Below are 14,338 nucleotides of genomic sequence, written 5' to 3'. Positions count from 1 at the left end.
TCACTTTGCGGTTTCTCTTTGTAGGTTTTTCAGTCTCTCTCTCTCTCTCTCTCTCTCTCTCTCTCTCTCTCTCTCTCTCTCTCTCTCTCTCTCTCTCTCTCTCTCTCTCTCTCTCTCTCTCTCTCTCTCTCTCTCTCTCTCTCTCTCTCTCTCTCTCTCTCTCTCTCTCTCTCTCTCTCTCTCTCTCTCTCTCTCTCTGCTGGATTCAGCCGCACTTCCCTCTAGCAACAGCTTGTGGAAGTGCGCCCTGGGCCTGGACATACTTCACCATCATCATTTCTCCTTCCAATTTCTCGCTCCCTGCCAAAAGCATTTCCAGGAGCGACAGCTTTGGAGACTTAAAATACTTCTGCTTCATTCTCTTTCTTTTTCTCACTGCTACACTTATTTCGCCCGTCACTTTCAGTGACACAGCTGCTCAACACAAAAGGACGCCGAACAATGGTTATGATAAAGACAAAGACGTGCACCAATATCGAATTGAAACTGTTGATATTTTGGGTAATTTATGCATGCGATTCCTTGCAAAACACGATCCTCACTCGCAACAATTTGCTACTACTCCCTGTCATGATTCTTAAGAGTTTATATATAATTATGCCATGTCATGCAAAACAGCACGTACATCGAATGTTACATGCATGTACATCGAGGCCCAGGTCGGCTCTATCAACAGGCTGCTTCCTGCGGAGGCCAGCGGCGTATCGCTGCTGAGGCAAGGTGAGCCGTCGCACATGATCAATACAGGGGTGAGGAGTGGAGGAGAAGAGTGGCGAAGATGAGACAGAAAGCACACGGAGGATAAAGCGATGGGAAGGCTGAGAGTGGCCCTTAGCAAAGTGTCATCACTCAGCTAAACTCTCTCCTTGCCCTCTCTCTTTCTCTTTCTCTTTCCCTCTTGCCAGGGGACCAAAACAGCGGCGGGGGATAGAAGCCGCTTTATCACACTCCAAATGCTTTCCAAGGATATCGCAGAGTGACAAAGATCGCTAGAATTAGTCTATCAGCCCCCTGCGGCAAAGCCCTGCTTGAGAGTCTGTGGGCAGACGGTTGCTGACGGAGGTAGTGGTGGTGTGGACTGCTGCCACAATTGGTGAGGTAGAGACGAGGGAAGCTGAGAATGGAAAGCGTCAGTCCGCCCGTGATGTGGACTATACGGCACTCACTGAAGGCCTAAGTCTAAAACGCATGGCCCGCCACTGATACAAACATATACTATACACATGCATACATATATGATACATACACTATGATAGTGTACGTATGTATGTTATAATGGGTTTCTTATCAAATATTCTTGAGGTACCAATAGTTATTATTTACCTATACAAATCTTCATTAGCTAAATGTCCTTTGTGTTTCTTTATTGAAGTGATGTGTAACAGTTAAGATTTGTATTGATTGCTGTCACAACTTTGATCTGTGGCTTGAGGAAGCTGGGTGAATTATGCAGACCGTCCGGGAACATCCTTTCCGTTATGGGACAAACCTCGTTAGTGTAAGAGAAGTGGTTTGAACAGTCAATCTGTAATGCGTTATAATAATGCGCTTATAGTTTTACATGGAGGATGCACATACACACACAAAATCAGCTCTTAAAGAATAGACTAGAAAACATTTTGGTGAGAAACAATGAATGTAAAAAATACTTTGGTTGGTTTATATATATGTATATATTTTTAACTTCACAGACCACCTTTAAAGTGGCAGTCACATACAAAATGGCTTGGTCACACAGTGACTACTCGCAGAGCTAGTTTAAGGAGATTTTAAATAGGGGAGCCGGCTCGCCAGGGTTAGCACAACACGCCGTTTCATTCAATAAAACGTTCTCGAAGAAGGGAAAATAAATAAAGCTCTCAGTGCTAACTGTCAGTTAGCAAACTTGCCAGCTTGTTAGCTTAGCTCGGTTGATAATGGGACTCTTATAGCCATTGCTCTTTTGTGGGACAGTTTTTACTCAGACACAGGAGGATAAATATGAACTACAATAGCTCCGTCTATTTGTAGCCCTCCGGCTCAAAGAGTTCAGCACCGGCAAGATGGTCTCCTATTGGCTAACGGAGAAAATATGCACGTCAATAGTGTATCAAAACTGCACTCTACGGGTCATTTTCCCAAACCGATCCTCCCAATTCCACTGGAATGAATTGATGTCACCTTGAACTGTCTGCATTTTAAACCCTGGTGTGTCCAGGCCTTGAAGCTGCACCAGGTATTTAGAATGACAGCAAGGCACAAATGCGGACTTCAACACTAAGAAGTCAGCATCTATGCTCTGATCACGTTACGCCAAAAGATGCCAAGAAGGAGAAGATCTGTGCTCGACTCTTGCAGTTGCGTAATCATTTCTGATTCATCACTTCCTGTGATCTTAAAAACAGGCAGTGATTGCCATGACGACAGATGGCATGCACATAAATGCTGCACGGTAAATGATTATAATATTTATTATTAATATATTTCACGGTGGACTGAGGGTGGGAGTGGGTGCTGAAAAGTCTACCTTGTGTGAGGAGTTGAAGGGTCCTGACCTCCTCCCGGACGCGAAGCTGCAGGACCTGCTGCAGGATGTGCTGCCTCTGGGCTTCCTGCATGATGCCCATTCTCTCCAGCTTTCTGTCTGTCAATCTCATCAGAGCCCGCCCTAAACAGAGAAATGAAAACCAACCAGACTGAGGGTTAAGGGAGAGAAGCAGCGGGAAAGCCAGGGGAATTCATTATGCACAGCTTGAGACACTCTAAAAAGGCCACAGATAAAGCATTTATGCCAGTGGAGGAACAGAGCGAGGAACACACACACACACACACACACACACACACACACACACACACACACACACACACACACACACACACACACAGGGAAGATTACAGCCGCACGAATTGTGCATTGAGTGTTGATATGAGGGGGTTTTCAAGGTTGCAAAATGTGACAGAAAAACTAATTCTTCAAGAACCTTTGCCTAATATGTGACTGTCAATTAGCCTTAAGCGCAGCACAACTCTGTGTGAAACACAATCTTCTAAAACGCAGTTTTACACAAATATCAGCACTGTACATTCCTTGAGCAATAATCCCTCACAGCTTCTTCCTTAATTGCAAATCCTTGTATACAATCCATAATTTAATCATCCAATCAGCGTCGATGAGGGGGATTTGGGCTGCTGGTAAAAACACGACTCGAATACTGGCGTAATTATTAACGCTTGTTACGACTGCCTTTGTAACATGTGGGATGTTAAACAGACAGGGTGAACCGTCAGGGTAATTACTACGGGTTGGCTTGGACCCCGACAGCGCCCTCTGCTCCGTTGCCCTGATGGCTCCCTGGGCATGAAACTGGCTCTGATTGGTTGACAGCCGAGGGCGGGAAAGATCAGCGCTGATAGGCTCATGGAAGTTAGTCTGCTATATTCTTCTCTCTCGTTCTCTCTCGCTCATCTTAACATCCCCACTATTCATTTCCAGATCATTAAAGCTAACATCCCTGATGCAAGCTATGCAGTTTTATATTGGCGTTCTTGCTCTTGTTCAGTGCCCCTTTTTTCACAACAGAACTACAACAATGTAAAGGCAGACATTATAATTTCACATCTCGCGACTTGTTTGGGGCGATGTTTTGTCGGTCGTTGGCGCGTACCGAGCCTCACACTACCGCTTTGCCACCACAGCACAGAAGGGAGTAGTTGGGAAAGCAAAGTACCCTTAAGTGTTAGTGGTGTAACGTTGACAGTGTTAGGCCAATTTTCTGCCGCCTTTCACGAAAGTAGCTCTCCGCCCGCCGCTGCTGCCAGATGGGGGTAAAATGTCAAGCGCCGTTAAGACGCTCCGATGCAAAATGGCGCTAGAAGTGGCCATTACATTACGCGCCAATACTGGGGAGCAAAGTAGAGCCATAAAGGCTCAGAGGTGAGAGGAGGTTATTAAATGGGGAGATGGGAAGAACAAGATTAGTGAGGTGGAAAGAGGACTGCTGGATCGAAGGCGAGGTGGAGGGCGGAAAGTTGGACAGAAAAAGAGTGAGACGTGCAAATTGATGAAAAAAAGAAAAGAAAAAAAACAGTGTGCACATGCTGTTATGAGTCTATAAATATTGACCAACCAACACTGGGCACCTTGTACTGTAACCAAAGATAGATCGGCATGGCAACAGAGGTTCACTTTTTTTCTCTGCTTCAGTGATGTCTTTCATAAATAACAGCAGATACAATAGATGAAACACGGCTCTGCAGGACCAGCAGATTAACAGGTGCTTCACACAGCATCTTTGCTAAACTTTGTGTTACAGAGGAAAAAAGGAAAGCAGCAGCTGGGGATTGTTTATTGGTGCACGTGGACATGGAAAGAGGTCCCGCAGACTGTTTATGTCAAAATAAAAATATAATTGCACAATCAGTTTTCTCTCTGCAGCACATTCAGTGAAGTTGACAGAATAGCAAAAATAACCACAACACACTGTCATTACACCAAATAAGGAAATATTTCCTGTTTTACATCTTATATGGGCAAAATATGAGCAGAAGTATCTCGCAGTATTAACTCCAAAGGCCACTAAATTGTGCAAAAAATAAAGTCACTAAGTTGTCAAAAATGACAGTCCATCTCTTCAGGCCTCCGTCCAAAGCCACTCATTATGAGGCAGCTAGCAGCGGAAGACTCTGAATGAAAGGATTTCTTTGGCATATTACATTCCTGCGAAAGCCGCAGATACCAGATTATTAATATTTTTTGGTGAGCATTGGATATATTGATTTATTTTGTGACTTAAACGGAATTTCAACAAATATAACAAACTAGGTTTCTCAAATTAAAAAAACCTACCCTAGCTTTAAGTTTTTTCTTCGCTATTTAAGAGAACCCAATCCTCCTGGACCCCAAAACAGAACACAAGGATTAATGAAACTTTCCGGTTATGACATTGCTCAATGAATGTATTTAGCATTGAATGTTTCACTCACTAAATAACTTTTTTTCTGTCGAGGTCTTAATACATCAGGCCTGGTGTCCACTCACAGCCGAAAACAAGAAGTGCATCAACGCGAGCTGCTGGGATACAGCTGATGGCTGGGATATAAGAAGCTCGAAGGGCGACTATACGAACAAACTGCCAGCTTTGGGCGGCGGGTGCCAACGCGCCGCTCCTTCCAGCCGGCGAGGCAGTGCCGGCTGGCTGGAACCGCTTCTGTGAGGAGTCCACGCTTCGACTCTCTCGCTCTGCAGTTCTGAGACATTGGCGTCGACAATCCCATCAAGCCTCAGCCAGGGAATTTTTCAAACCGCAATTAATACACTGAGCAGTGTTGCATGGCTACGAGGAGGAGGAGGAGACGAGGAAATTGGTCAAGAGGAAATAAATGAGGCAAGAGAGGGAGAGATACTTGGAGAAAAGTTGGAAGTGATAGAAAAATGGCGAATCGGCTGTAAAAGGCATCCGAAATGACAAAAAAAGCCCACGCCTGGGCATTGTGGCGGTAGAGACAAAGTATGACGTCAGCTTGCTGCATGCTTAAGTCTACGAGGTTAGAGCACCATGACGGAGCTCTCCTCTCTGACATCTGACAGATGCTCCCCACTTTTTCCAATGCTCTGCACGTGTCAGGGACATCTTTCAAAATTGGGCAAAATAAAATGCTTTCATCAACAACAACAACCTATGTGCCGAGCCATCATTCCTCTGACTGCAGTCCTCCGACAGAAATGTGTGAGACCCATCTTGGATCCATCTGATTTTATTCAACGACAAAAAAAGGAAACCAGGGTTGACAAGTCTTTTTTTGTTATATTTTAACGTCATTATTGGATAATCTGGGAAAACTATGAGCTTGTGTCACAAAACTGCTGATGTCAATGTAAATGGCCAATGGCCTCTTTAATTCCCAGGTTTAATTTGCCTCCATAAGAACAGAGGTTTACCAGATTAAGCACAAACAGATATTTGCTATGTATCTTATTCCACTGGCTTTTGGCTTTTTAAACAACATGTGATTTAGCCTGTAACATCTATGAATGCCCCCACCCCCATACATTATGGTATTTTGTCTCTGTGGAGCCCCCATCTGGTGGCTCTACTGGGGGTAATGCGATTTTGTGTACACCCTGAAAATCCTGCACTTGCTTACTTATTTTGTGGGGGTTTTATGGTTGGAACTCAACCTTTTTTTTTTCTACAACAGAAGAACTACCGTCAAAGGTGTTTTCTTGGTGCCATCGGCCTTTATCACTCCTGAATCGTGGATTGACACTTTGGGGTGGAAAACTAAACTGACACATAATCCCGCTTATTTGCTTTCTGCACATACCAAAAATACTGTGGCCCTACTCCTTCCTTTTCTTAAGCCTTCCCAGTTCCCCTCTTCCTGTCAGTCACTTACCTATTCAGGTAGCATCTTGACTACCACACTGTTCTGCTCCTGCTGGAATGAGCTGAATAATTGCTTTCCTTATTTATATAAAAGGGGCTAGCGGATCGAAACTCCCAGGAAGATGAGCTCCCGCTGCTGCTTTCACTGAACTAAAAAAAAGAAAAGAAAAAAAAGGCCTTCCTTCCACCTGCTATTCTGACTCACATCCAAGAATATGTATTTTATTAGACAAGAGCTATATTGTAACTACACTAAAACACGCATGATCGGTCATTTTGTTCTGAATGTGTTTTCACAGCCAAGCCAAACTACTTTCTACAGAAGCACAATGAGCACACACACACACACACACACACACACACACACACACACACACACACACACACACACACACACACACACACACACACACACTCACTCTCTCTCTCTCTGTCCCTGGGAGTTAGATTAATGAGTGGTGCGTGAGCAGCAGTGTTGGGCTGAAGCAGATTAATCCACAGCTATAGCCTGGCACAGTCCACCACGGCTTTGATGAATGGGAGCTTAAAGTGCATCTGTACAAACACACACATACACACACTCACTCACACACCATGTACACGGACACATCGGATACAAAAGCATGTGCGAGCTGGGGGATATTTGCCAACTGGTCACACCTACACAAACAGATACTGATGCTGCACTTCATTTCGCGCATGGAGCTAAAATGCCACGCTAGTTATGGCGGGGTGCGAGGGGGCGGGGTGTAAAGGACAGTAGCACAAAGCGTGCAAATGAGCCCTCCTCTCCACCTTCACAACCCAGCCCCTCGGCGCCCAAGGGCCTTTTGGCAGCTGCGCTTGACGCCAGTGATGCGCCGCAAGAATGCATTCTCCTCAGGTAGATCCTCCACGCCAGTCACACTTGTTTTCTCAAATCTCCCCGCGCCCACACGTGCGTCCGCTGGAGGGTGGGGTGGGGGTGAATGTCGGCCCGTGAGAGCTGCACTCTGGCGAACTGCACTCCGAACCTGCACTGCACTGCTGTCAAGCTTCAGATTCAACAAGCCCGCCGCCGACAAAACATACTGCAGGACCGGAGCGGATTTGGCTTGCGGTCCTTAAAGTAAATGGTGACTGATTGTCTCGGCGGCTGGTAGCCCTACAGCTAAAAAAAATGTTTTGTTTTAAAAAGTCTACTGCAGCCACTGAGCACCTGTCATCCGATGCTAATGCTCTTTCTCCGACTGCGGGAGAGGAGGCCAGTTATGAGCCCGAGAGAGAGAGAGTGTGGTTCAGTGGAAGTAATGAAACTGGTCCAGCCAGCCGGAGAGACACACAAACACACGCCCACGCCGCGGATAATAAGCTGCCTCAGTCCTCCACTTGTCACAGCAGCGGTAGCCTCATGCTGATTTCACCGCCACTGATCTATTTCAGCTCGCGGATCATTATACCGCACGTCTGTTGGTTGCAAACAACCTGCAGACAGCCGGAACTCCGTAACGCCGCGACGTCGGTACAGATAACCAAAATCACTGTGGGGCTTACTGTGGAGCTAACTAGCTGTCCCGAGTTCGACAGGCCGTTCTGAATTTCCCGGGTCATTAAAGGCGAAGGACTGCTGGCTGGGATTCCAGCGCTCCAACGTCCCGTCATGTGTGAAGGGAAAATCACAACGAATGAATGTGCAGGCGGACTTTTACGACGACTCAAGTCGTGATTTGGAGCGACCTGCCGGGATCCCGTCGAGCCAGTGCACACGTCACATGACACTGCGGATGGGAGGTGATGCGACAGCTGCATCTCGCCTACTTTCAGCATGTAGATTCCGGGTTTGTCCCAGTTCGTCATACATCAACATCGGAGGACGGGGCAAACCCTTTGCTGGATGAAGTGTGACAATCACAGCCCCGCGGCATCTTCCGAACACCCATCGGCCGGATCGGGCCCACGTCCTTCCAGAGACCTGGCTCCAGCGCGGCATCGAGCTGCATTAATGATGCTTGGTGCTGAAACAGAATCAAGAGTTGATGGACAATGTTTGCCTGACGCTGAATGCCCAGAGGGTGGTTTATGTTGCTGCCGGTTACGTTTCCCCCTGATGCAGATTTTTCAATGTTTTTCTTCTGCAGCAAATGGGCTACACGGCTCCATCTCGTTGTGCAGCCGGGTGTTGCGCAACAACAATGCAATACCCTTGAATCCCTGAATCATATCATGCTGTCATGTCGACAACGCCTTTGATTGATGGGTTTCTCCGCTGCACTTTTATTTCCCTTCATTGAAATTGGGGCGCCTCATTACTGACTGCGCTGTACCTGCTCCGCTACAGCGTTTCTGGTATGTGATCCGCATCTCGTTTAAAGTGACAGTAAAGAGTGTGTACTGTATAATGAGCCCCACTGCACTTTGTTTATGTAAGGGCTCCGCTGCTCGTCATTCACACACTCCGAGTGTTTCAGCTCCAAACTCTCCATATGGAAAAGCGAGGGGCGACATTTTCAAAACGTGCAATTGGGGGAGCCGTAATTAATTTTATGTTACACATTGCCTTATAATCACCTTGCCAATGGCATCATTAAGCACGATTCATTCCGTCTGCGGATCAAATCGTCCCCCGAATAGCTCATCAGCAGCGAGCTGTTCAAATTTCCCTTTTGTAAATTGCACAAAACAATGGGCTCCAGTGCCGGCAGAGTTCATTGTCTCATCCCTCAAGTGCTGTTTAGGCCTGCGTTGCTGGGTGTCGTCGTTGTCGGGTTCTTGAAATAAAAAGCGTTTGTCACTTTTTATCCTTTTTTTCTGCGGCGCATCAAATACACATTTTGTACCCAGCGAAAGGGCCTTCCGGTGGGATGATGGGTCCGCCAACAAGGAGTGAGGGGGGTTGAACGCAGACCTGTAGAAGAACTGAAGTGGTCGAGTGTGAGGAGCTGCTGGATACGGGCCACTCTTCAGTAAACCGCTACTATTACAGGCTATCAATTATTTAGAGCGACGCCTTTTGACACCATTCGTCAAGCGGTATTACAAGGCTGCTTGAGTGCTCCATGTGCGAAGAAAAAACAGTCTCATCGATGGATGGTTGAAGTGGTATTCCCAATGCACCGCTTTTTTTTTTTAATCAAAGCCGCAGAAATTCCACACTTTGTGTCTCGCTCTTACAGCATGTAGGTGTGTGGGGTGTGGGTCCTTTTATACCGGCTGTGTCCAGGGAGCCTAAATTCGGCAATCATTTACACTGGATAACAAACAAGGAATGCCGTTTTTTTTATAACGTAGACTTCGCATGGGTCAAGAAGCAGAGCTTTAAATGTGAGTCCCGACACATTTCTACTCATTTATAAATGACTCAAAGGTCTGTAAAGCCGCCCCTGCAACCAGCCTCCACAGCTGCATCCAATTCCGTCTTCGAATGCCTTAAGAGAGAGGCTCTGAAATTCCACAATGTGATGTAATGGGCCTCTCTGACAGAAAATATAACTCAGCGGTGCCTCGCCCTCTTCCGTACCTTTTGCTTTTGATTACTTCATCTTACCTGCTGATTACATTCAAGGTATCGCAAATTGTGTGTTTAACTAATTCTTCATGCCAAGCTACTCTCCCACCCAAAAGAGCTTCGGCCTTGTAATTACAACGGATTAGGGACTAATATCTCATTATGCCTTAATATGCTTTAATGCCCTTTTAATGGCAGCTCTGGTGCTGAAGTCAAATTTCGCCGCCGTGTCTGTTTAGGGTGGGAGGTGAGGACAGGGGGGTGGGGAGCGGGTTTCTTGGCACTGCGTGCTTGAGGGAGGATGGGAATCATTGATTTCTTTGGCTGAGGTTGCAGGAGCCCAGCGGGGAGCCAGCTGCTGCATAACCGGAGTCGCTCGGCGGCGAAATGCTGCGCCGGCCCCTGAGAAGCGGCGAAATGCGATTCATCTCGCCGCCGAGGGGAGGGCGGATGCAAACGCCTGCATGAATTATGATCTGGAATTGAGAGCGCCTATTGATTTCGGTACTTTATGGAGGGATGACGAGGGAGATCCGAGTACCGCTGGCAGCTGAAAAGAGGAGCGTCACAGTATTCTGTTGACGGGAAATACGGCGACGAGACGTTCTGGGTTGGAGAACCCGGTGTTCTGCTAACCCAAAACAATCTGGCTCACACACACACACACACACACTTTCTCTATGTTCAAGGGTTGCAGCTCTTCTACGACAAGCACACTGCACAAGCAGATATGCAGATATGCAGATATGCTCAGATGCGCGGCCCTTATGAATGTATTCACACTCACTGTTTGCCTCTCCACGCATGATTGTTTTCCACAACAATATTCCATTCATCATTTGTTTCCCCCCTTGTTTATTCTAATAGGGTGTAGGAACAGAAGAAGAAAAAAAGCGATCTGCATAATATTTCAAAGATTGATTGGGATGCAAATTGCCTCGTGAGCCCAATCGGTGCGGCCCGGCCTGTTTTAATTGGGCTCTGTTAATGAATGCTCGATGTGAAGACAAACTGAATTACTCGCAGGTTTTTTGTGCATGTCATTATCTCCTAATTGTGCCGGTAGGAAAAATCCCACGTGTGTGTGTGTGCTTGTAATGTATGTGGTTAACCCTGTCTTCTCTTGTATCATCCTGTAAAAACCATTACACCTTAATAATCAAACACATATCATGAAGCCAACCCGCCATTAGGAGGCTGAGTTCCAATGTTTTAATCACTGAAAGACGAATACGGGAAAATATTATTATTTACAGACTGTAACTGAACACATTAGGCTTGTGAGGCACAGGGAGGCATTTCATCCTAAAGTTAAGATTCGTTTTCCTTAATTAGATATGGCCCTCTTGAGAAATTATCTACCAACTGAGTGACTGCACTTGACATGATTTCTCTTTTATGCAACAAGCGCTGCGCGGGTGAGATAAGAGGTGTGTTTTCAGCGCTAGCCTCTGGAAGCTCGCGCCTTGTATTTCATCTGAACTTCTACGGCGAATAATTCCTTTTGCACAAGACCCAAATAAGTAGGACATTTTTTATTTAATCGCAGCGGTGCTTCAACTGCACCTTGAACAACATTTTCCAAATGACAATGGATTTAACGATGGGGGCCGTGAACCGTCATGGCCGCCGAGCGATTGTGAGTCGAAGAGGGTCCTCGAAAAGCCACAGATAAACATGTTCATGTGATCGGTCGTGCTCCGAGGGGGTAGAGAGAGCGACGGCAAATTACCGCTCGCCTGTTACTATGCGGACCGGAGTGTCGTCGGCGCCGGGGTGACCTTGAGGAGCCTCGTTAGCGGGAAGTGATTGGCGTGGTGAACGGCGGCGACAGTGACGGCGGCAGCGAGCTGGGCGTGGGACGGACAGACGGGAAGGCCGGGTGGCTGCGGGCGGCACCTGGGACGTTATGGATGAGACGCGGATTCATCGACAGGAAGACATGACGAATAGTTCCGAGGCCGAGAGCGCGGTTTTCACTGCAAACAGGGATTTTAGAGAGCTCTGACCAAAATTAGAAAGGCCACAAATTGTTTGTCCAACACAAGGTTTTAAATATGAAGGAACATACACAAATGTTTTTAACCACATCAAATATAGATTATTATATGTTTTAAAGAAATTATTATGATTGGACTATTGAATTTGTGGACTTGGTCCACTGATCCCAATTAAGACTCCATGTAGCTTCTGAATGCCTCACTGCTTTTCTATGGTTTTTTATTTTCCTGTAACGTCGGTACTGACGCTCTGGGAAAGTCACGTGTTTAATTTGTTTCAGTTTATTTTCTTATTCATACAGCTTTTTCTTTTCCGGTGGCATCTCTCATCTTCTTGGGCAGGTGCCAGAGTGTTTGCACACAGCACAACATCTGCCCTTCTTCAGCGTTTAGGGGGCGTTACCTCGGCTAACAATACACAATGAGCCACACGCCTCCAGTATTGATCACGTGGGATTCCTCACTCAGGACATCTGAGGGAGAGCAGATTTGGATGGTCGAGGATGTTTTGTGCATCTGGAGTCGACTCCTCTTACTTTTTTACTCTATAGAGAAAATATTTAAAAAAAAGAAGAGAATATTGCTGCGTCGGACTCCTTGTCACAAATATGAATGATCCTACATTGACTACATAAACACTTGACAATTGCAAATTAACCTCAGGTGTATGGTTGTGGATTGGATAGAATTTCCCCTCCTGGCGTTCCTGAGACATCACATTCACGAGAATGGACCGGACGGACAGACGGACGGACAACGTTGGAAACACGGCGCGGTGGCATATGCAAACAGGTCTAGAAGCCTAAATGAATGGCGTAGAAGGACCAGCGTCCATGACAGACACCGTACCTGTGATGTCGTGCTGTTTGAAGGAGTCGCTGTAGATCTGGTGCTGATTGGGACAGTGCTTCTTCAGCCACTTGCAAACGTCCTGTTGGGTCCACAGGGCCACCGGCTTGGACAGCTTCACATATCCTGGCTGAGAAGAACAGAGACATTTACATTTCAGAAACATTTCATGATCAGTTATACTCCCTGTGTTTTCTCTTCAGAATCAACTTTGACATGTACTGAAGAAGTAGCGCAAGTCTCTTTTTTTTTACAAGCCTGCTGAACTCTGGCTCCACTGTCCTTGCTTAGAGACCCCTTATGCACTATTATGCACTATAGTGCATGCACTATTGCAGCCTGGAGGCACTGCTTATGGACTCCCACTCCCACACTTCGGTCAAAGCACGAGTTGACATGACTGGAGGAACCGCCGAATAAAATACAGTTGGCTGTCGTTGTTTTCCACCGGCGGGTCAGAGTGCAGTCGAGTGACACTTTCCGCCTGGCCGATCTTGTCATATTATATTTACTGGCTGCCGTGTGACATTTTCCCACCTCCAGGATCAATAAAGTATTCATCTTTTTAAAGTACAAGTGCAGTGGCATACTAGCGACAACCCCCCGCCACCAAACAAAAAAGATAAATGATGAAATGCCCTTTCATGCGCATGCTAAATGACCTTTTTCACAGCCATTGGCAGTTGCTCAGCCTGTTCTTTACTGTATCCATATTCTGCGAAAACCCGCCCTATTCTGCCCTCTGATTGGCCAGCACTTCTTCAGAGGATTTATCAAGTTTGCTGCTGAACAACATTGGCGAAAGGTTGGTGGGGTTAATGACTTCAACTCAGACGTGGATGCTTGAAGACGGGCGGCAGCCTTGTACACTGCTCTCATACATAATTACAATGTCCTGATTACGGGAGGAAAACATTTCATCAAAAGTTGCTATGCAGGTTGCCGAAATGATTCGACAGTCAGTTGAGGGTTAATAGCATTATTCTAAACCTGTCTGCCCCCATGCATTAAAAGGTACCCATTACCAATTAATGTTTTTGTTGACATTCAGTTTCTCTCTCTCCATTTGCGTTGTATGCCTCAGGCCTGACAAACGTGTTGAATTATTTTTTTCTTTGTCAGAAAAAAGTCGTAATGTTTTGAGAACCTCTATTATTTATAGCAGCTTTTATTGACAGATTGCTTTTTATTATTTATTTTATTAACTAGTAAAAACAACACAACATAAAAACGTCATGAAAACCAGACCATAACTCTGTCTAATACAGTGGAGACCAATTCCAGTAGACGTGCATTTTGTTGTTGTTATTGCTTTCTCAATAAATCATATATATATATAAAAAAATCTGAAAATAGGGAAAGATGCCCATCAAAATTTCCCAGAGCCCAAAGTGACACCTTCCAATGCCTTGTTTTGTCAGATAAACATTTCAGAGGTATTTTGAGTTTTTTTACATCAATTAATGATGTGGGAGAACTAGAATTCTCCATTCTCCAAATCTGACCAAAATGTCATCACTTCCTCACATTCTTATCTCTGTAGACATTTGTGTGAAATTGGCATAACTAGCAAATACATTATTGAGTTATGACCGAAAAACACAGATCACAGTGACCTTTGACTCTCCAAATTCTGAGCA

At 45.8% G+C, this 14,338-nt stretch overlaps 1 protein-coding gene across 1 annotated transcript in view; it reads right to left on the bottom strand.

Moving 5' to 3' along the window:
- Positions 1–14,338, bottom strand: part of samd12 (sterile alpha motif domain containing 12) — a gene marked incomplete at both ends in the record, with an annotated part of 86,232 nt that overhangs the window by 50,230 nt on the left and 21,664 nt on the right. Inside the window, 2 exon segments of the mRNA XM_079232119.1 lie at positions 2,507–2,647; positions 12,699–12,828. Coding sequence (XP_079088245.1) covers positions 2,507–2,647; positions 12,699–12,828 — 271 coding nt within the window.

This window comes from Taurulus bubalis, assembly GCF_910589615.1.
Source record: "Taurulus bubalis genome assembly, chromosome: 16".
Taxonomy (NCBI): domain Eukaryota; kingdom Metazoa; phylum Chordata; class Actinopteri; order Perciformes; family Cottidae; genus Taurulus; species Taurulus bubalis.
Note: the sequence above shows the minus strand (reverse complement) of the source record. Positions and strands in the feature narration are given on the sequence as shown.